At 41.0% G+C, this 23,452-nt stretch overlaps 1 protein-coding gene and 1 pseudogene across 8 annotated transcripts in view; both read left to right on the forward strand.

Annotated features, from left to right (window-relative positions):
• Positions 1 to 319: 319 nt before the first annotated feature.
• On the forward strand, positions 320 to 4,333 carry LOC114225644 (forkhead box protein K2 pseudogene; annotated as a pseudogene).
• A 12,276-nt stretch (positions 4,334 to 16,609) lies between these two features.
• The window catches only part of AHI1 (Abelson helper integration site 1), a 221,546-nt gene continuing 214,703 nt past the window's right edge, over positions 16,610 to 23,452 (forward strand). For 5 of the 8 annotated variants that reach the window (XR_003612607.2, XM_088023868.1, XM_028125365.2 and 2 more), the window contains exons 1-4: positions 16,610 to 16,866; positions 17,247 to 17,309; positions 19,122 to 19,254; positions 21,807 to 21,874. Coding sequence is in view for 7 of the 8 variants with exons in the window: in XM_088023868.1 (XP_087879994.1) it covers positions 21,865 to 21,874 (10 nt within the window). In the remaining variant the exon portion in view is untranslated. The remainder of the gene's footprint in view (positions 16,867 to 17,246; positions 17,310 to 19,121; positions 19,255 to 21,806; positions 21,875 to 23,452) is intronic. The other 3 variants (XM_028125362.2, XM_028125356.2, XM_028125359.2) reach the window with 3 other exon arrangements.

The following is a 23,452-nucleotide window of genomic DNA, read 5'->3' on the forward strand; positions in this document are numbered from 1 at the left end:
AAGAGAGGAACATATGCATAGGCCCACATATAAGACCAAACAGGAATCATTCTAAAAACTGAAGTATTATCACCATATTCCCAGGACCCAGAAACAGTGCCTGACAAATGCTGAATCCTCAATCAATATTTGCTAGGTAGATGAATGAATAAATGGAGTAGTTGCACTCAGTTGACACATCGAGTATAAGGAAGGAAAGGGGTAAGAAATGATGTTGGAAGGGTACATAGGTATCAGATCATGGAGAGTCTTCCTAATACGTCAACTTAAAGGGTTTAAACTTTATTCTGGAAGATACAGAAAATTTAAAAATTCAAGCATGGTGGCCATGGGCAGAGTTGCTGACAATCATGCACAGGATAGATTTACAGGCACAATTAAGGTAGGTAGGTAAAGAAACCATCACAGGAATGCAGGCAAGAAGTAGCAGGGGCTTGAGAAAGGTGACAGAAACAGGGAAATCATAAAAGTCAATGATTCGTGGAGATATTTTCAAAGTACTATGAACAAGACTCGGGTAACATTTTCGATGTGGGTCTTTGGTGAGATACAAACACCATTTGCTTTGAAAAATCCTAGGAATTTTATTGGCCATTTAGTGTCGACCATGCAATGTGAGTTAGTCAGCTGTCCTAATTGATCCTATCTCTAAAAGAGAAACCTTCACCAAGTCGTTACAATCCCAAATAGTACCATATGTTCTCCGGTTTTCTCTGTTCTAACCCCTTCCATTTCCATGGTAACCCATGTAATAAAGGTAAAAGAAAGAAAGATTTCTGGTGTCTGTATTTTTCAGGGCTCTCATTTTTCTTTGATGCTTCAGAAAGTAGTGCTTGTCACCAATTTTAATTATTCTGAGGAAATAACAAGTCAACTAAATATTACCAAGAGGGAAAGATAAATTTTGTACCTTTCCTAATCTATATTCTTCTTCAAAGGAAGCCATAGCTAAACCCAAACTCAGATATTTATAGACCTTAAAATGTTCCCAAGAATGATAAGCTGGGATTTACAAAAGCAACAGGAAGCCGGCTGGCCACTCAGTGTTATGCCACCTTGAAGAGATGATCACAGATAGTAAAGACAATGGAGGAGGGAAAAAAGTAAAAGTTTTGTTCTCTTCCAAGTTCACTCCGGTTGTCTGGTTTCAATATTAGATCTTCTTATGAGTTATACCAGCCCTCTATAGTCAGTCTCAGGAATCTGCAAACTTAATTTTTTGATACTCCTACATAATGTCATTTATCAATAAGTTTGAGATGGAGTAGAAGACAACAATTTCAAAGAAAGGTATGATGTGAGCTAGAAAAATGTATCACCATTATTTTAGTCACATATTACCCACTTTTCTCACAGATAGGTTCACAGTAAAATGGATAGTGAAGGAGCAAGAATAAAAACTTTTCAACCCTAGACCGAAGGCTATCTTATATATGTTAATATTTTCATTCCCTTTGTTAAAAATGTGTATTAAGTGAGGTTGAAACGTCTGGGGGTATCAGGCACCAGGTAGCATTATCAAATAGAAGTGTGTCACATCCATTCAAAACAGTGAGATCTGCCCAGCAGCATCAGGTTGGACCCTATAGCATTTCTTCCACATGCTCTGCTTCCAATTGCCTTGTCTACCTTGCTGACTCCTATTATTTGGATCCAATTTGGGGTTTCTAGTGTCTTTTCTATTTGATCCTTGGCATTGCTCCTTCAATAACACAGTAATTGCCTCTGAAACTACTACATTGCTACCTTCCCCTTACATTAAGTTTGAAGACACCAGCAGATCTCCAGGATTGACTGCTACATGCCCAATGTCTGGTGTTGCTATAGTTTTTACAGTACATGATATTAGGATCCATCAATGAGCCACGGAAAATATACACATTAAGACTGGGCATTCAAAACTGGATTGTGATGAGGGTTACCCAATGTACAAATTTGCTAAAAATCATTAAACTATACACTGAGAATGGGTGAATCTTATGATATGTAAATTACACCTCAGTAAAGCATGAAAGAAAAAGTTTGATCAGATAATGGAAGTAGGTAGCACAAGTTTGGACCGACACTGAACCCAACCAAAAAACAGGTAAAAAGAGAGGGTGCTATCATCATGACAAGGGCTGACCACACAGAAAAATCAGTTCACTAGGGCAAATCATAGGATCTGTTAGCTACATCAGTTCCCAGTCACAGGAAGATTGGGGAATTACTAAAAACCCAGTAAAAGATAGCATTGTTGTTGGTGTTGGTGATTCATCATAGTTACCATTGGGATCCCAAGATCAGGTCCCAGTTGCCGAGAAGAGCATTGCAACAAGGAATTTACATTTGTCCATTTGAGCTTTAGTGTGCAAAAAACTCTGTTTAATTTAAGGACACACAAAAAAATGATTTGTTACAAAGGTATGAGGTCCTTTATAGAGCCGAACAATAAAGCGTTGGATAGAACACCAAAAGAACCAGGACAGGGCTGGCAGCCTTGGGCGACCCTCAGTGCCATGGCAAGACTGGGCTGTGGTGCTCATCTAAGGTCTTGAGTTCGAGTACCTAATGCACTCAGTGACCATTCCCCGCAACTGGTCCCAGGACGCAGAGGACATGAGCATTGGCCACTGGAGCTTCATGCTGCAGCACCACCCTGAGATCTTCATGTCCAGGGCAGCAGTGGCCATGGCTGAGCTGCCACAAAGCCGTCCCTGTAACCCAGGCCCCAAGCTGGCAGTGACTTCTACCTGCACTGCCTCTGCAAGAAGCGCATGTTGGTGGACCCTGGGTTCCAGAGGCATGGCACGATGCCACTGCAGCTGCCACACTTGTGCACGCTCAGGTTCCAAGCACAAATATCAAGATTGCATTCACTGCCCTGTCCAATGAGAAGAGCAGGAGAAGGCACCCGAGTCCCCGAGTCCCTGGTGAGGCCGGAGCAGGCCCATGTCTCCTCTTCCGCCATGGATGTTCCAGACAAGGTGGCTCACCTCGTCCACCCCCACCCCTCCCGAGGGGGAACCACCAGTGCTGCAAACTGGCCCAGCCAGCCCCTGGGGAGCAGGGTCTTGGGGTACAAAAGGGGCCATGTAATACCATCTGACTTCAATTTCATGACCCACAACTCACAGCCAAAAAATGAAAAGGAAGCTTCTGGTAGATACAGCCTAAAGGATGATGCAAAGTCCTTATTCCTACACATAATTAATCATACAAGCAATTACGATGTCTCCTGATAAACCACTCACTCTAAATGGAATTTATATGCACATCATTAAAAAACGATCCATACTACAATGGCAGGCCGAATTCAATTGACCACAATGTCTCTCTGAATTGTTTTTGCATAAAAGTACCACGTTCCCAGGAAGAACCAGGCAAAGGCTCATTCTGGGGGATAGATCCTACCTCTGAAAGTAAATAAATAGAGTGGACTTTTAGGACAAGACAGTCTAGGGCGTGCCTTGCTTCGGAATCCCTCTGGGAACCCTCTCCTAGCCTCTCCCAACCCCGCTGGAGCCGGTCTGCTCAGTCCTTTGGCGTCCAGACCCCTGAGAGCCGGTGGGGGGAAGGTTCACCGGATCCTGGAACCAGAGCCCGGTGCCTCACAGCGCGAACCGGCCGCGGTCCAGGAGTCCGGAGCTGTCCACAGCACACCCCGCTCGCCCCTGTCTAGTCCTGCAGCGGCAGCTGCTGCCCAGGACCAAGCCCGGTCACCTACACCTTCGCCGCCCCTGTGACCACCTCGACCTCCCAGCAGCTAGTCATGCAGACGGTTCACGCCGCCCACCGGACCCTGCGGTGCGGTGCCTGGCCCCAGCGTGGCCAGCCTGGCCCCAGGGAACACCGTTGCCTGGCAGGCCACGGTCACTCCAGCGGCCATGCTGGCCCCTCCTAAGCCAGGGCCTCAAGATCTGTGTGCAGATCTCAAAGTAAAAGTGAAAGTAGAACCTATTCCTGTGATTAGCGGGGCCACACTTAGGCGCCGCTAGCCGGGTCATTCAGATGGGACAGACCACCCCGTCCAGATGGTCGCCATAGTACAACAGGCACCCCCAGGTCGGCGCCAGCCACCAATAAAAACTGTACAGCAAAACGGGACTCACATGGTGCCAGTAGGCGTCGCGGGCCACGGCCGGGAGAACGAGGCAGTGCGAGTGGTCTGACCGGCTGGCGACACGCGCGGGCGTCGGCGTCCCTGCCCACGAAGTGCCGGAGCGGCGACCAGTCGGAGCGGCGGGAGCAGAGCAGAAGTGCGTCGGGACCGCAGGCGGCGAGAGCTTTGTCCGCGCCCGGCGCGTGGGAACGCTGCCGGCAGCCACGAGCGAGGCTCCACGTCCCACACTAGCCGCTGGGAGAGCTTTTCTTACTCGAAGGTCAACCTGTGGTGCGGAAACGAGACTCCGCCTCACACCCACGCTCCCAGCGCGTTCTCTCCGCTTCACCTCGGCACTGGAGACACAAAGCGCGTGCGGCCTTCAGTTAAAGACAGAAGTCACACCAGCACAAAGCCCCGCGCAAGGAAACCTGCTTCAGACATTGCCTCCCCTCCGCGCGCTCAGCTTTCAACTCCGAGGAAAGGTGTGCCCTTCCAGGTCCTTCGGAGGACGCGGGACGCCTGGAGCGAGCGGACCTGACAGGACCCTGGCCGGGGCCACCCCACCACCTTCAAGGGGGCCCGGGGGACCGGACACTATGTAAAACAGTATTCTGTTGTTCACATGTGGAATTGGAATATTTTGAAGTGTACTTTCTTTTTTTTACAAAATAGGGGTGTCTTTGACATTTCACATCACTCCATTTCTACTCTGGACATTTTAGAATCACACAGGACCTTTCCCGTGGATTTCATTTGGGAAAAAGAAACAGCGCAGTTTTGTTTCCAGCCTATGGCATAATTTACTTGTGTCTGTCCAATTAAAGTTCACGTGGAGGTGCTTGATGACATCTGCAAGTTTTGCCCGTTAGTGCATTCAATGCACCTCCATTTCAGTGTGTAGGATTGGCCCGACAGACTGGACAGACTGACCGACCACTGCTGTTACTGCGAGGAAGAGAGCTGCGGGACTCACCAGAGCAGCGCTCAACTATTTCTCTTTCCCGCTCCTTTCCGGAGTTCGTTTCTTTGTGTTGACTTTGTCCCTGGCGTGATTTTCCACTCTAAGTAGAACAAGTCTCCTAAGGATTGTGTATATTTAAAACAACAGAACTGTTAACTAATTCATTTGGAAAAAAAGATTCAATCTTTTACCACACACCCTTTGCAAAATCTCTCCATGGCACGCTTGCAACTCAGTGTCACTGGTTCTAGGCCTCCTCCAGTCCAACCATTTGTCTACCCCTTGATGTTGCGGTTTGCCCAGCTGACAAGGAGCCAGTGCTGGGGTGGAACAGAAGCTGTGTTTTAACAGGAGGGTCTTGGAAGCAAGTGCCCTGCAGTTAAGCATTAAGACAAATATCTAAGTCCTTTGCTGATTTGTAATAGGAAATTCCCCTCGATCTTTCAGAACTGAACCAGTCCTAAGGCTGACTCCTGTCCTACAGAAAATAAAATCCAGAGGAAAGGAACAAAGGTGAGAGAATGAGCAGTAGGGGCCCCTCCAGGCTTCAGTCCATGCTACCCCAGAAGAAAACAGCTGGCCTTTCCAGACTGTTCCATGGGGTCCCGGTTCAGCTGTGCAAATAGAAAGAAAGCCTTGGCCTTATTGTGAATTTCTAAATGTCATCAACATAACATAACTTACTCAAATGTAGTTATTTTGGTATCTAATGGTCATAAAGAAAACACACACACCACACACATATAGAGATATGTATATACATACCTAGAATATATGTGAGTATATACACAAACCCAATAAAGAGGACAGAAAGTAGACCATCAGCGGACAAGGAATGCCAACAATTTCTTAAAGAGAATAGCAGTTAGGAGATTGAGATAGTGAGTTGAAATGGGATCTTCCAAAAGATATGTCCATGTCCTAATCCCCACAACCTGTAAATGTTATGCTATTTGGAAAAAGGATATTTGCATGCAATTAAGGATCTTGTGATAAGGAGATCATCCTTGATTTTCTAGGTAAGTCCTAAACCCAATGACCTTGTAAGAGGGAGATTACACAAACAGAAGAGAAGATAGCCTTATGAAGGCAGAAGCAGAGACTGGAATGATGTGGTTACAAGCCAAGGAATGCCAACATCCACCAGTAGCTGGACATGGCAAGGATCAGATTCTCCCCCAGAGCCTCTGGAGGGAGTGTGGCTCTGCCAACACCTTGGTTTTAGAGTTCTGGCCTCCACAACTGTGAAATAAATTCCTTTTGTTTTAAGCTACCAAATGTGTATAAATTTGTTTTAATAGCTATAAGAAATTAATGCAAGTGGTTTCTAAGGAAGCTAAGAAAATTGTCCATGCAGAAATACAGAGAAGCTCAGAAAACACTAATTGGAAGCAAGGAATGGAATATGGAGTTAAATGGGGTTATTGAAAGTGAATGAAAGTTAAAATTATCCCTCAGACTATCCCTCATCCCAACAAGCAGAAGATCCAGCAGCCAGGTATTTACCACTCTAGCAAAAAAATGAGAGATTCTTCCCTATAGAAATTTCCCTTGAGAGAAGCAGGGCAGCTGACGTGGCTGCTCCCCAAACACCCTAAAAAAAGGTCAATTAGCTGCAAGCTCAGCCCACAACCATGGAGCTCTCAATCAGCTTTTCATTGCTTTATTTTTTAATGAATAACAAATAAGGAAGGAAATCCAGAATAAAGAGAGGCCAGAGCTAAACTGGGAATGGTTGGAGAGGGTGGGGTCCAGAAAAAGTTGAAATAATTCAAAGAACAGGAGCAGAGCAAGAAAGAGAAGGCACTACTTATTGAATAGACTCAGATATATACCAGTGACTAATTTAGTGCCTCTCAGCTCCAAACTCATCCATCCCTCTCTTCCCTCGGGATACTGGTAGTGGGCTCTTGCAGTCAACATTTGGGCGTAGCTCGCTGACTGGATGGAGGCTCTGCCAATAGCAGGCACTGAGGAGGCACTAGGAGGTCAGGAGAGGAGTAGGTACTTTTTGATCTGGTGTTCTTTTTCTTTCAGGGTCCAGCAGAGGTCCCGCCTTTGTTTACCTTAGCAGCAGGGCTCGTTGCTCTGGTGGCAACCATGCCCATTCTTCAGTATCTGAATCTCCCCACTCAGGGCCACCTCGCCAGAGGTTCCAAGTTCCTTCCTTATTCACTTTTCCCTCAACCTTGGGAGTAGTAGCTGTTCTCTACAGGTACTCCCTCTCTATACCTTAGAGTTCTCTTTCAGCCCTTTTAGTAAATACATCTTTTCCTTAGTTCACAATTGTGGAATTGGATATAATTTCTGGACACGAAAGACCCCATTTTGAAGTGCCACTTTTCTTTCTAACTAGTGAACTTTTGAACTGAGCCGTATACAGTTATTGTTATACAAGCAGTTGCTCATAAAATCCAACAGAACAACTAGCATTTGAACCATAAAACTGTTGATTTGAACTTTATGAGGAGAAAAGTTAACTAATACATACCAGGAATAGTTTTGTGTGATAGCACCAATAAAATAATCAGATAGTAATCAAAAGTGGTTCAATCGGTCAGCACCAAATTAGCAGCTTTTTTCGGTTTTTTTCTACTCTTCTTTATCTAAATCATGTAATTCCGCCCCCCTTCCTTCTCATAAACCTTCTCTGCATATGAGCCAGACAGTTTTCTAGTTACTCCAGGATCTGTGCTCTGCAAATTACAACTCTGAGACCCCAAAAAGGCCTTTGTTCTTTTTCAGTTTGCCTCCTTGTCTCGGTTGATGCAATGTACTTGGTTCACAATTATTTTCTCTAATTGGTGTGGTAATTTTTGTTCCCTGACCAGACCCTGACTAACACAATAGTCAATAAGAGTTTAAATCTTTAAAATCCTGTAAAACTTAACACTAGAGATTAGGCAAAACTCTCAGATTGCTAAAGTAAAATTTTCAAGAGATGCTTAGAAGACCAAATTGGGAAAATCTCCCAGAAAATAGAACTAGTTGAAAGATGGAAAATATTGGAGGTGAGATTGAGGTGAAAAGGGTGGAGAGGAAAAGAAGTATAAGGTTGCCAATATCTTCATTTTGGAGTGACAGAGATGTTATATAGTTGGCCAAAAACAGAGGGGTAACTATATTATTTAAAGTTACAAAGATAACCAAGACAGAAATTAAATATAGTAATAGTAACACTTATTTAGTGCCTTTTTTAAAAAAGATTTTATTTATTTATTTGACAGAGAGAGAGAGACATTGAGAGAGGGAACACAAGCAGGGGGAGTGGGAGAGGGAGAAGCAGACTCCCCGCTGAGCAGGGAGCCCGATGTGGGGCTCCATCCCAGGACCCTGGGATCATGACCTGAGCCGAAGGCAGGCACTTAATGATTGAGCCACCCAGGCACCCCTTGTTTAGTGCTTTTAATGTAGTGACCCATTTATCCTCGTAGAAATCCTCTGAGGAATAGACTATTATTTATCCCCATTTTATAGATGAGGAAGAGGGTTTGGGAGAGACTGCGTCACTTGCCTAAGGTCACACAGCTGGTAAATGGCAGAAGTGGGATTCCAGAGTATGTGGTCTTATCCGTTGTACTCTACTGCCCCTTACACGACTTTGTTGGGAAGAGATGGGTAAGGAATGTACAAGGTGATGCAAATGACTTAATTCATCTTTTAGCGGTAGATAAAGGCAATTCTTACAACTAATGAATTAAGCAATAGTGTTAAGAGATAGAGAGGTAAGCACCAAAAGAAACAAAAACAGAAACTGTTTAAAGGGATTTATGGTAGTCCTCCCTTATCCATGGGAAATATGTTCCATGACCCCTAGGGGATGACTGAAACTGCAGATAGTACCAAACCCAATATATACTGTTTTTTTCCTATACGTGCACACCTATGAAAATGTTTAGGTTGTAAGTTAGGCACGCTAAGAGATTAACAACAATAACAAATAATAAAATAGAACAATTATACTGTAATAAAAGTTATGTGAATGTGGTCTCTCTCTCAAAATATCTAATGTACTGTACTCACACTTTATGTGATAATGTGAGATGATAAAATGCTTATGTGCACAGATGATGTGAGGCAAATGACACAGACATTACAAGGTTGAGTTAGGCTACTCTTGACCTTCTGCTGATTCGTCATAAGGAGGATCATCTGCTTTCAAACCCTGGGTGCCTATGGGTAAAAGAAACCCTGGATAACAAAACTGGGGAGCAGGGGGAATTACTGTACTCTTAGGACCAGTACTTTGAGAAGAAGTGGTGAACCTCGGATTTGTCATTTTCCCTCATAAGTATCTTTCTGTATTGTTAACGTCTTACTTTAATAATAATTTATTTTAAACATTTTAAAAGACATAAAATTATAAATTATCTCAGGTATGGAGAGAAAAAAACGGGACCATGAAGGTAAATTATACACACAAACTATGTATTTTTTAATTTGACATGCTAATTATGTAAAGATAATCTTAAATGTGAAAACAAGGGAAGTCCTTTCCCGCTTGTGGTGGAGATATCTAACCTGAGTCCCTCAGAGAAGGAGGCCTGGTAATTTCACAGTAGGGCTTGGGAAGCCTTTATTTTCACATTTTGTAAGAGAGATGAAGCTAGCTCTCAATCTCATAAACAGATATCATTTGAATAAGATGAAAAGTTAAGCATTAATAGGCACAAAAGACTTACAACACAGAAAAGGGAATGAATGTCTGATATATACCTTTTGCCCAATCACAGGACCTCACGTCATAGACAAAAGATGAGCTGTCTAGAGAGTGGTCTCCAGAGAGTGGATTCTTGGAAATGTTGCTAGACAGACTCTGGTGGTACAAGCACCATTCTGTACTGTATTTATTAATCTAGAAACTACATTTTTCAGTCCTGGTGTCAAATATATAGCAAGCTATTATAAATTCAAATAGTATATTAAGCATCAGTAAATTAAATGGTTTGGATAACAAATGGGTACATAATAAGATGTAATAAGGCCATACCTTTAAACTGGGATCTTGCTGACACTGGTAATGACAAATGCTGTTTTGCTGCCATCTAGTGTTCATTGCTTTAGAGATCTAAATTGAACATAGGCTGAATTTTTTGTTTCTTTCCTTGTCTCTGAAACAGTTCTTGTTTTTCATGGGGCCTTCTAAGACCTAAATTAAAACACTTTTCCTGATAAAACAATATTCATATATATACAACAAATCTATAAATAGCCTTATAGTTTGTAGGAAGTTCCATGAATTCTGATCTAATCCACATCTATAGGTTCATCAAGTTTTCTTGCAAGGCACTTCATAGAAAGTTTATAAGAAAGTCTCATTATTTCAGTAAGTCATCTGCTAAATTTGAATGGCAGTCACTACTACAAGGCAATTACTATTAACTCATAAATACCCTGCATTATGTATTAAGAGTTGAGAGAGAAAAACTTCTTTTTTACCCAATATTTCAAAGAGATACACTGTGGGGGAAAAAATTTTCTGAAAATCAGCTAGAAATGCCAACTAAATTGCATTTTTGAGTTCTCATCAAAGTAAAGGAAGTTCCCACGGGCCCAAGGAGAAAGAAAAGTGAAACAAGAATGGTAAGCAGGGACTACTTAGTGGTGATCCTACACTAGAGGTATTTGCTGTTTCCCTAAATGTAGTTCTGGAGTGGAAAGACTTCCCAAAACATAAGATATGAGGTTTTGTTCAGTGTGGGAATTAAGATCTTTGCATAAAACTGGGACCCTCAAGAGACTAACCAGCAAAGGGAGACAAGGAAGCTTGAATGTGAGAGCTAGAGTTTGAGTAGAAAAAAAATTTCCTGGGGCGCCTGGGTGGCTCAGTCAGTTAAGGGGCTGCCTTTGGCTCAGGTCATGATCCCAGGGTCCTGGGATCAAGTCCTGCATCAGGCTCCCTGCTCAACGGGGAGCCTGCTTCTCCCTCTGCCTGCCTCTCTGCCTACTAGTGCTTCTATCTCTCTGTCAAATAAATAAAAAATCTTTAAAAAAAATTTCCCTCTGAATTATAAACATAGCCTCTTTTATGTAGGATTTAAATTCAAATCAATATTAACCTGAGAGGTTGTATATGGGATATAAGAAACTGAGAAAAGTCAAAGAATACTCCAACACTACTCCAAAAACTGGAGTTGCCATTATACAAAATGGAGAAAGCTTCAAGGGAGGGGTTGATCTTCAAGTGGGTTTTAAGAGTTTAGTAAGTCTGAGATGTGTATCTGACATCTAAATGGAGATATCTACGTATGCAGTTGGACGTATGAGTCTGAAGTTCAGGAGTGAAGATTGGGCTGTGGAGATACCTCCGGGAGTAGTCTGTATGACCATGGGACCACAGAGACTGGAAAAGATCACCAAGTAAGCACATGTGGATAGAGAAGAGTTCCAAGAGGTTAGCTCTGGGATATTCCAATATCAGAGGTCAAGGGGATAAACAAAAATTAGCAAAAGAGACCCAGAAGGAGGAAAAGTAGGAAAACATGTAATCACTAGTTAATAAATAGAGAGAAGTTAATTAATTCAAAATAACACCAAAACTATATAAAATACTAAGGAATAAATTTAGTGATAATATGAGAGAATTATATGAAAGCTCTCTTAATTAAAAAACCATCATATTTGGCATTTCTATTATAATTGATAAAGAAACTCTGTAATAAAAATGATATAGCATGAAGCCATTAAAATGAATGAAATAGATGCATATTACTGACATAAAAAAACCTTCTAGGATGGCAATACATGATAAAGACTCAAACAAGGCAGCAGGAAAAAAATCTATAGTATTAAGTTGTCTTTTTAAATTTAGTATATTTAGTATATATATGAAGGAAAATCAGGAGTAATGTATAAAAGGCTATTACCAATGATTAACATATGGCAGAGTTTCAGTTTCTACAGTACAAATGTCTGGATGATTGATTGAATTTTTATTATGAGCACATATGAACATTATTTTTTTAAGATTTTTTTATTATTTATTTATTTGAGAGAGAGTGAGGGAGGGAGTGAGAGGGAGAAGCAGACTCCCCGCTGAGTAGGACCCTGGGATCATGACCTGAGCTGAAGGCAGACGCTTAACTGACTGAGCCACCCAGGTGGCCCTACATATGAACGTTATTAACAAGCTTAACACTTTTTTTTAAGATTTATTTATTTTAGAGAGAGAGCACATGTGCGCACATGTGAGTGGGGGGAGGGGCAGAGGGAGAGAATCCTCAAGCCAACTCCTGCTGAGCAGGGCTCCATCCCAGGACCCATGAGATCATGAGACCATGACCTGAGCTGAAACCAAGAGTCAGGTGCTTAACCCACTGATCCAACCAGGCGCCCCAACAAGCTGAACATTTCAATGAAGTTTATATGGCATATATAATAGCATGGAAATGAAAGTATAACATAATGTTAATTCAAGGAAGCAGAAATAAGTATCTTACATACAATATGACCAAAATTAAAGTATGCATAGAAAACGGACTGAAAACAAAATTGCTTTAAAAAGCTAATTGATATTCTTTTTAGGAAGTAGTACTGAATATTTTTTCCTTTTTCCTGTGGTTCTATGTCTTTCAAATTCTTTAAGTTTTCCTACTTTTGTTTTGCCTGCTTATTACAAAAATTTCCAAACACACAAAAAGTATAATGAAATGCCAGGTACCTATTAGCCAGCTTCAATGACCATCAAAATTTGGGTATATATGTGTTATCTTCCCCACGTGGTTTTCTTTTTTTATTATTTTCTGGACTATTTTAAAGCAAATTTCAGACATCGTGTCATCATATTCTATGGACTTAAGAAAGGTTTATTCTTACATAATCACAATACCGTTATTTCCTTTATACAGAAAGAAATAAAAATTCCTTTAATATCATCTAATAATTAGCCCATACTGAAAAATCTCTGATCATCTGAAACGTCTTTATACAGTTTGTTCTGAGTGAAAATCCAAACAGTTCCCATTTTTGCATTCTGCTGTACGTCTAGTACAATCCCAAAATGCATATGTTGAAATCCTAACCCCTAGCACTTCGTAATGTGACTATATTTGGACATAAGATTTTTAAAGAGGTAATTACATTGAAATTAGGTCATTAGGGTGGGCCCTAATCCAATATAACTGATGTCCTTCTAAGAAGAGAAGATTAGGACTCAGGTACAGTGAGAAGACTATGTGCAGACACAAGGACAAGGCAGCCATCTATAAGCCAAAGAGGCCCCAGAAGAAACTAACCCTTCCAACATCTTGATCTTGGACTTCAAATTACCAGAACTTGAGAAAATACATTTCTGTTGTTTAAGTCAACCAGTCTATGGTACTTCATATGACAGACCTAGCAATGTAATACAGACAGTAAAGCCAACGTTTGTTTTGATTGGTTAATGTACATTTTGTTCAGGGGGATAAATATTTTGTCTATCAACCATATTTATGTTTTATTCAACAAATTCACTATTTTTTATTTATTAGATGTTTTGAATACTCTAAATTGATTTCATGAATGGTTGGCCAACTTTATTATTACTATCACTGCTACTCTTAATTGTTTGCCTCTCCAAATACCACTAAAATGAACTCACTTTTGTACTCTGAGCTTATGAGAAGGAAAGCACAATATTTGCTTTCTCCAGTTTGAATGGGACTCACTTATATTTTGCTATTTATTCAATTGTCTATTGGCTGTATCCCACTGAAACTATCTTTCCTCTATACCAGCTCTTCCTACCTTTCCACTGTTAATTAGCCATTTTCCATCCTGTTACCTAAGCCAGAAACCTCAGTACCTTTAAAACATTTATTATTTTAAAATGCTTTTAAACTTACAGAAAAAAATTGTAAGAATAGTACAAAGAACTTCTATCTTTGCCTAAATTCTCCAGTTGTTGACATACTACATTTGCTTTATCATTCTCTCTATATACATATTCATATTTTACTGACTTCTCTTATTTATATATACTTTTTTTGAACCATTTGAGTAAGTTGCAGACATAAAGCTTCATTATCTTTAAATATTTCAGTGTGTATTTTCTAGAAACAAAGGTAACCCCTACATTACCAGACTATAGTCATCAAAATCGGGAAATTCACTTTGTTAAAATGCCATCTAGTCCACAGACCCAATTCAAATTTTGTCAGTTGTCCCGATAATATCCTTAAAAGAAAAAGGATCCAATGCAGGGTCATATGTTCCATTTAATTGTCATGTCTCTTTAGTCTTCTACAATCTGAAAAAGTTCTTTAGTTGTTCCTTTGTCTTTCACGACCTTGACAAACTTTTAAAGTGTAAAGATCTATAATTTTGTAAAATTTCCTTAATTTGAGGTTGTCTGATCCTCCCTCATGATTAGATTCTTCCTTATGCATTTTTGGCAAGAGTATCACAAGTGTGTTCTAATTGTCTCTTACCAGGTGGCATACAATGCTGATTTGTCATTTTCCTATTACTGAGGATGGTAACTTTGCTCACCAGTGCCAGATTTCTGCACTGTCAAGTTTCTATTTTTCCCTTTGTAATTAGTATTTGGCCAGGAGATACTTTGAAACTATAATGTTTCTCTTAAAACTTTCACCCTCTAGTTCTGGCGTACATTGATGATTCTTGGCTGAATCCATCTTTACTATAATAGTTGCCAAATGGTGATATTTCTATCTATACATTCCTTCTAATTTATTAGTTAGGAATCTAATATAAGGAAGAGCGTTTCTTTATGCCCATTTAAAAAACATTCACGTATTTATTTCAGTATAGACTCAAGTGTTCCTATTTTATTCAGATCATAATCTATTAACATTATTATAGTGGTGCTCAGATTGACCCAGATGTGGCTAATGGAGGCTCTTTCAAGCTGGTTTCTGTGTCCCTTTCTTATGTTCCATCATTCTGTAAAAACTTCTTTAGTTTCTGGTGCAACAAGATTTTTCGGGCTCATGTACTTTCCCTGTTCCTGTTCTGAATCAGTCATTTCCCCAAGAGGCTCTAGTTCCTTTTAGCAGAAAAAGGTGTTTAGAAACCAAGATCTAGGCAGTACTTGCTCATGGCTCCTCACATCTCTTTACCAGAGGGCGCTAAGGGAAAAACAAAATACATGGATTCAAAGTATAGACAACATTTGGGTTGAGATATGGAGGTGTAGGAGTTTACAAAAAGATTTTTCAGAGAGAGGAGACAATATGTACAAGAAAGGGACATGAGAGGGTATGGATTGTTTTGCATGGTACACATAATTCAGTATTGCTGAAGCATAACATTGAAAGGAGGCAATGAGAGAAGATACTAGTCAGGCAGATGGAGTGTCTTATATCCTAGGCAAAGTAACTCAATTTTCTTTTACAGATAATCCTTTGAAGAATTTTCAGGACAGTGACATTGTCAGATATACATTTTTAGTGAAGTCATTCTGGTAGCAGTATGGAGGATGGCATTCTGGAATCAAAACTGGAGTCAGGGGACTGGTAAAGAGGCCATCACACAATAAGAGAAGTAATGAAGGCTGGTATGAGGCAGCCGGAGTCAAGTTGGATAGGCTATATACTAGGGGTGTTAATAAAAGAGTACAATGGACATAATTTGTTTTAAGAGGCATTTAGGATGCTCTTACAACGCTGGGAGGACGGTGGTGGCTTAAGCCAAATCAGAAATCCAGAAACGGGAGTAGGTTCTAGGTGGAAAGTTGAAGAGTTCGGTTTAAGATGCGTTGGATTGATATTTCTCACGGAATTCTCATAGGATTTGGAGAAAGAACATGAAATATGTTTTGTAATGTATGCTGATGCTCATATAAATAGAAAAGCTGGCCTCTAAAGAAATATACATAACGCTCTCACTTTGCAAACTAAGCAACAGGTTATAGCGCGGTGTATGACTACAACTGCAGGAAATTCAAGAGTTGGGGAGGGACCTGTCTAGTATTTTTCCATCCCTGGTGACTCAGAGCTAAAAATGGCGCCTGCGGCAGAAATTAGAAAGTGGAAGGAGGCACTGGGTGAGGGTTTTCTTTTTTTTTTCTGTTTTAAACACATAGCGAGAGAACTCAGCGCCACATGAATTATTAACATTTTTTTCCTTAAGGTTTGGTCTGTAGTACAACTCTATTCTCCGCGTTTAAAAGAATGTTTCATGTTGTGGGCGCGATCGCTTGGGCGGTGACGTGCCTGCTTCTTTGCCTCATTCATGCTTCTCGGCCTCGGCGGGTTTCACGACTGCCTCCCTGTCTCTGCCCCCTCTCGTTTTTGTTTTTGTTTTTGTCTCCAGCGCTGGCTACAGTTCTGAGAGACAGAACGCTTTTTCGGGGGTGAAGACCAGATGGGTTCAGACCCTACGCATTCGCAGGGCTCCTTGGCGCTTGGGGGCGAGAGATTCTTTCTTCAGAGGCCCGCGGCCTCGCGCTTTCTACACGGGCACGAGGAGTCCCGCGCGCGGCCGCCAGAGCGCGTGCCCGGCTGTAGTCTGAAGGCCCGCGGGCGGGGCGCGCGCACCACCTCCGCAGGCGCCGCACTGCAGCAGCTCCGGGCCCCGGCGTAGGTGGCGCGGGGGCGGGGCGGCGGAGGGGCGTCGAGGCTGGGCAGCCGCCCAGACCCGGAGCTTGGGCCGCATCGGTTGTTGTGGGAACGGTGGCGTAGGCAGGCACTGACGTCAGCGGGCGGCGAGCTGCCCGCACTGCGGCACCCGGTCCGCTCTCAGAGCCGGAGTGGCTGGCGGCTGGGGTGGCTACGCGGGTGCCTGGCTCCCGCCCCGCTCGGCGCGAGAAGCCGCTTCGCACAGTCCCGGCGTCGGCTCGGGCGAGACTGACTGTCGGCCGCTCGGGGCTCCGTTCTCCGTGAGTACGCTGCAGGCCTGCTGGTGGCGGGAGGCCCGACCGGGCGCTTGGCCTGCCGGGGCCCTCTCAGCGGGGGCGGTGGCTTGGGGGACTGCTCGGGTCCGAAGGCGCGGGGGCGGTGCGCCGCGAGGGGGGGGCGGGGGCTCGTAATGCGCCGCCGCAGGCTGACCCGCTGGGTGCCGCGGAGCGGGGGGATGTAGTTTTTAATGAACACCTCTAAGTACTTTCCCTCCCCCTTCCCTGGGCTCCTGTCTCAGGAGTGCTCAGCGCGGTGTCCAGATCCACCGTGGAGGGAATGCAATCTTTGCCTTTCGCACTCCGGATTCTGGCTTAAAAGCATTTAACTCAGATACGCACTAAGTACGTTTATTTCCATTTAGGGTGTCAACTTGGTGCTGAATCTCGAACCTGTGAAATGCCTTCTTAATTACATCCGAGAAAAGGTGATCAATGTGTTAGGTTTATAAGGGTCATTTCGATATGTATAAAAATAGGAAAAAAAAGTACACTATTTAGAATCGCTGCCAATGGCTGTGCTATATTTAAGCATTACTGTGAAAACATACTCAGTGGAGTGTATGGCTTTTACTTTTGTGAGAAAACGATGCTAACAATTTTTTCACCTGTTGCATTAACTATTGCTCTTACTGCTTGGAGTTTCAGGGTAAAGATTGCTCGTTCTGAGAACTCTGGGAAATTTCTAAAAAATATTTGAAAAATCCAAATACCAAAAATTTTTTTAAAACCGTATTTAGAATCTTGTATATATATGGAGAGTATCTTGATTTATCAGTTGAATTATGTTACAGGGTTTTTGTTAGTTTTTTTTCCTGTGCTATAAAATTCAGTTAAAGGGTGAATTATCCAATCTTCTGCTTCTTCCCCCCCTTGATCTTTATACATTTACTGGCCGAAAATCAGGTGTTCAAAGATAAAGAAAAATGAAATGAAACGTAGTGCAGTTAATTTTACTATTAAGTATTTCTTAGCAGCTCCTATAAAAGGGTTTGTGAGGGAGAATTCTTTAAAATAATGGTATATATGAGGGTGCCTGGGTGGCTCAGTCGTTAAGCGTCTGCCTTCGGCTCGGGTCATGGTCCCAGGGTCCTGGGATCGAGCCCCGCATGGGGCTCCTTGCTCAGCGGGAAGCCTGCTTCTCCCTCTCCCACTCCCCTTGCTTGTGTTCCCTCTCTCACTCTCTCTGTCAAATAAATAAAATCTTTTTTAAAAAATAATGGTATATATGAGGCTCAAGGATGTCATTTTAGGTTTGACCTTATTTTTGCCATTGATGTTACTAATCAAATATTAGTCATTAATTCTATAATGTATTTGCTCTGGGACACAATGTTTGGAAATGATTATTTCTGTAATGTGTTTGCTGTATTAAGTAGTATTAGTGTTTGTTCAACTGTGCATTGAACTAAGTAATAGTAAATAATGTGAATACGAAATTTACTTGATGTATTTTATTTATTGCACATTTATTTTTAGTACTATAATAATAGACCTAAAGTAATTTTGTATGTGCCAGCCACTGTGCTGATCACTTTGCTTTTCAGTATTTCCTTTTCTCCCTACAATAAAGTAGGTACCATTTTAATTTCCTGGGTCATACCACGTTTTACCAGGGTGAAAATAAAGGGCTGAGGTAGAGAGGGAGGTATGAAGCTCAAGGCACTGTGGGAGCACAGAGAAATATTTAACCTAAGCCCTTTAAGGTTAGAGTGCTCCCAGAGAAGATACCATCTGCATTTAGCTTTAAAGCATAGTTAGGAGTTTGTTGGAGTGACAGAAGAAGGGCATTTCTCAGGAGAGAGAGGAGTGTGTGTAATGTTACAAAGGCAAGAAGGCATTTGGCACAATTGAAGGCCTGTAAGTAGTTTCACATGGTTAGAATTCAGAATGTGTGTGGAAATGTGGCTGGAGAAGGAGTCATTTCATAAGTAGCTTTGAACCCCAATGGTAAAGACTTCCTATTTTTTCCAGTGGGTTATTAAAATCTAGTGAAGAGATTTAAACAAAGAAATGATACCATCGCATTTGTATTTTAGGAAATTTCTTCTGCTTGCAATGAAGAGGATGGTTTATTTTTTGAAAGGGTAGGGTGATAGAAGCATGGAAGCAACCTTAAGAAAACAAGTAAAATCTTTCCATCCCTCAAAGCTGCTGCATCATGTCACTGCCTTTGAGGGTGGGGGAAGACAGTTGGAAGCAGAGTTGTAGAAAGAATTATCCCCATGTTTCTTCTACAGGTCTCACCTTCCAGTCATTCGTCCACTTCTGGCCACCAGATTTCTGCCCCTTCACAAACAGCTTTGCAAACATGTGACTTCCTGTCTGCACTGCAGATCCAGTGGACACTCTTCACAACTTGCAGCACGCTTGGTACCACACAGTGATAGAAAACTTTGTTAAAACTCTTTTTCCTTGAGGTGCACCTGGGCAGCTCAGTTGGTTAAGTGGCTGACTCTTGATTTCCACTCAGCTCATGATCTCAGGGTTGTAAGATCCAGCATGGAGCCTGCCTGAGATTCTCTCTCCCTCCCCTTCTCCCTTTGCCCCTCCCCCCACTCATGCTCTTTCTGTCCCTCTCTAACAACAACAACAAAAAAACAAATAAACCTCTTTCCCTTGGTTACTTCTCTCCCCCAGCTTTCACCTATCTCTTTGATGTCTTTTTACTTTATTTTTGGGCTCCCGGAATTCTGTCTTTGGCATATTTTTCCCTGAAACCATCATAAATGTAAAGCCTAGTTCTCAAATCTTCAGCCTAGTTCTCCTTGCTGGATTACTATATTCTGTTGCCTACCAAACACAGCCTGATTATACACACAAACATGTATTTATATATACAGTGATAATAGCTGTCATTTTCTAAGGGCTTGCCATGTTCTAGGCATTGTGCTAAGTGTTTTATTTGGATATTCTCATTTAATCTTTACCAAAACTTTATGAATGATTTAGTATTATAATTCCCTTTTGAAAGCTTAGGAAATTGAGGTCCAGAGATTAATTTACTGGCAGGTAGAACTGGGATTTGAATCTAGGGATCTGACAGTGAAGCCAATGCTTATAGCTGGTTAGTGCCCTTCAGAAACCCAGCTCAATATGCCCCACTAAGCTCACTGAGTGTTCCCACAAGTATCTATTACAATCGTAACAGAAGTTTACTGGGGCATTATTTTAAATCATTTAACCCTTATAACAGCCTTTTGAATGTGCACTGGTAGACTGATTTTACAGCTGAGGAAACAAATGCCTAAGGTCACACAATCAACTATTTGAGACTAATTCTAAGACTTGGGTTTTAAACTTCTCCACTATACTTGTCCTGTATTCCAATAAATGATACTACTGGGGGCCTAAGTATTCTACTTCCAGAAAATGAGAATCATCCTGGACTCTCTGTCCTGCCTTGTCAGTAGTTTTTATTTAATCTTTCTGAAATGTCTAGAATACCATAAATTTTTTGTTTAATGGGAAACAGGTCAACCTGAATATAAGTAAGCCTTTTCTTAATGACTCATAGTCATGTAGTTCAGCTGTTTTCCTCTATATTGAATGGCTATGAAATATATAAATATTAAGTCATTATTTGCTTTATATTTTTTCTACTTATGTGCTATCAGGTTTTAATTACTGATGCACTTGCCTTTACATCTTCTCTCTTTTCTAATTTGGGGTAGATTGGAAAGTATTTGACCAAATTTTTTTTTAATAATTTTTATTGTTATGTTAATCACCATACATTACATCATTAGTTTTTGATGTAGTGTTCCATGATTCATTGTTTGTGCATAACACCCAGTGCTCCACGCAGAATGTGCCCTCTTTAATACCCATCACCAGGCTAACCCATCCCCCTACCCCGCTCCCCTCTAGAACCCTCAGTTTGTTTTTCAGAGTCCATCGTCTCTAATGGTTTGTCTAGTACGTGACCAAATTTATTAGATCTATACCTCTAGGAAGACTACATTTGGGCTCCCATCTGTAAAGCATAGGAGTCTTTACTGTGTGAATTTAGTGATATCTATTTTGTTGATGTACCAGAAAATTATAAGTTAATCTACATAATTAGATATATGTGTATAGTCATTCTTAACCTTTTTAGCATTTCTTCTCAGACTTTTCTATCCAGAGTACCCATAATATTAGAGGAACATGAAGGTGCATCCCCAGGGATCTGGAACTTTAACAGATAATTGCTCAGCCAACTCAAATTATGTTTTTCTTATTTTGTTTTACAGTCTTCAGTTTTATTCTTAAAAGTGTGTGAATATTGTGTTCTAATGTGGAAATTAATATGTTTGTTTTGGACGTACACCCTCATCTTTAAGTAAAATTGGAAATTCAGGAATACATATACTGAGTTTGAGTTTATCCCTAGTTTTGATATATAACAATACATGCCCAGATACTTATTTGAGAAAGATAGTACAAATGCTTGTGCTTAACCTTCTCTATTGTTGCAACATTTTTAGTGGAAGGTACAAAAATGTTCAAATTCATTATCTGTGAATATGCTACCCACAAGCATACTTTACTAATATAATAGCGTATGCTCTTGGGAAAGTCAATTGTGGGGTGGAGTTTATTTTAAAAGTACATTGAAATGTTTATTTTTTACTTAAAACACTTTTAAAAGTGCATTAACATATCAAGTGCATATATACTGCCTTTAAAGATTTTTAAAATTCTTTTGTTTCAAATATATAAATATTTTCTTCAAATATCGTTTTCTTTAATTTTTTGTCAGACTCTAAACTGATTCCAATGTATTTAAGTCATATGCATAAGACTGGATAAGAGAACTTAGTTTTATTGCTATAAACCTGATGAGGTAGTGGACAAATCATCACATAATCTTGTGTGAAAAATGTTTTGTAATTTTTATTTGCAAATTCCATACTACAAATAAATTCTCTTTGTTTTAATAGGATCCTGATTGAGTCATTGCTTTGTATTACAGCTGAATGCTCTCCATAAAGCTGAGATATGCCCACTGGTAAGACTTTTATGAAATTTATATATGCCATACATTTTATTTGCTTACTTATTTTAAAGTTTGAATTATTTTAAGGGGTTCTTTGACCTATTAATACATTAACCAAATACTACATTTAGATATTTAATAGTTTGGTATTCAATTTTCCATTTATTTTCTATTTATTTTATTTTTTTATTTCTTTTATTTTTTTATCAATTTTCTATTTAATGTTAGCTATTAAGGCTAGTATGTACTTAATGGATGGCAGTTTGGGACTCCACTGGAGAAGGTAAATAATCATTACAACCTATGGTTAGTTTTTATTCTTTATCGTCGAAATGGACAGTTTACTCTAAAGCAGGTATTGGCAAACTTTTTCCTAAAGGGAAAGCTGGTAAATATTTTAGGTTTATTCTCTGCTGTAACTGCTCATCTCTGCCACTGAAGCATAAAAGCATCCATAAGAATTCTTAACAGAATGGGCATGGCTGTATTTCAATAAACTTTTATGTATAAAAGTAGATGACTGCCCTGCAGGCAGTAATTTGCCAACACCCACTCTGGGGCATTCATCCATTCATTCAGCATTTATTCAGCACTAAAACATGTTTATTAGTAGGTACTCTATGCTAGATTTCATTATGGTAGTAGGGATGGTAGCATAGTATAGTGGGAGAGACAGAGATAATATATTTGTGTAGATACACAATTATATGGTTTCAAGCTGTGGTAGGTAGTGGGGATGGTAGCATAGTATAGTGGGAGAGACAGAGATAATATATTTGTGTAGATACACAATTATGTAGTTTCAAGCTGTGGTAGGTGCTGTGAAGAAAAAGAACAGTCTGCTATGTGAGGAATGGGGAAATTTAGATGAGATTGTCAGGAAGTGTTCCACTTTAGAGGCAACATTTGAATAGGCAGCTTAACACCAGTAGCTGAGAAGTTCTGTTTGAGAGATCCATTAGTCTTTACTGAGTTTTCTTTTTTTTTTTAAGATTTATTTATTTATTTGAGAGAGCGAGAATGAGAGAGAGAGAGTACATGAGAAGGGGGAGGGTCAGAGGGAGAAGCAGGCTCCTTGCTGAGCAGGGAGCCTGATGTGGGACTCGATCCCGGGACTCCGGGATCATGACCCGAGCCAAAGGCAGTCGCTTAACCAACTGAGCCACCCAGGCGCCCAACTGAGTTTTCTGTGACTCTGTTGAACAGTTCCCAAAGCCTTTCTGGCAACTTTAGGTAGGGCTGCTTGAGCATCAGACATTTTGCCTACACGTGGTGTTGAAACCTGAGATCTCCCATCTAAAGCTTTGAGAGGCCTAGATCCCGGCTTCAGCCCATCCTTGGGAGCCACATGGGTGCCTGGTTCTCCATTTTCCTTATCAAGAAGTTTGCAGCAGGTAGAAGCAGCTTCACATGGAAAGGTGCTTATTCTGATGGAGGAGTGAGAAGGACAGAATGGCTAGAATATAGGGATCTAAGGGGCTGTTTCTCTTGGAGTCAAGCTGTAGAGGTAGGCAGGCCAGGAAGTGAGAACCCTGTAGGGCGTGTGAAGGACTCATTTTATTTTGTCCTAAGTGAAGTGGGGAAACTGGC

Source organism: Eumetopias jubatus, unplaced genomic scaffold (genome assembly GCF_037043125.1).
Source record: "Eumetopias jubatus isolate StellerSeaLion01/CBP00866 unplaced genomic scaffold, mEumJub1_p1.0 scaffold_6, whole genome shotgun sequence".
Classification (NCBI taxonomy): Eukaryota; Metazoa; Chordata; class Mammalia; order Carnivora; family Otariidae; genus Eumetopias; species Eumetopias jubatus.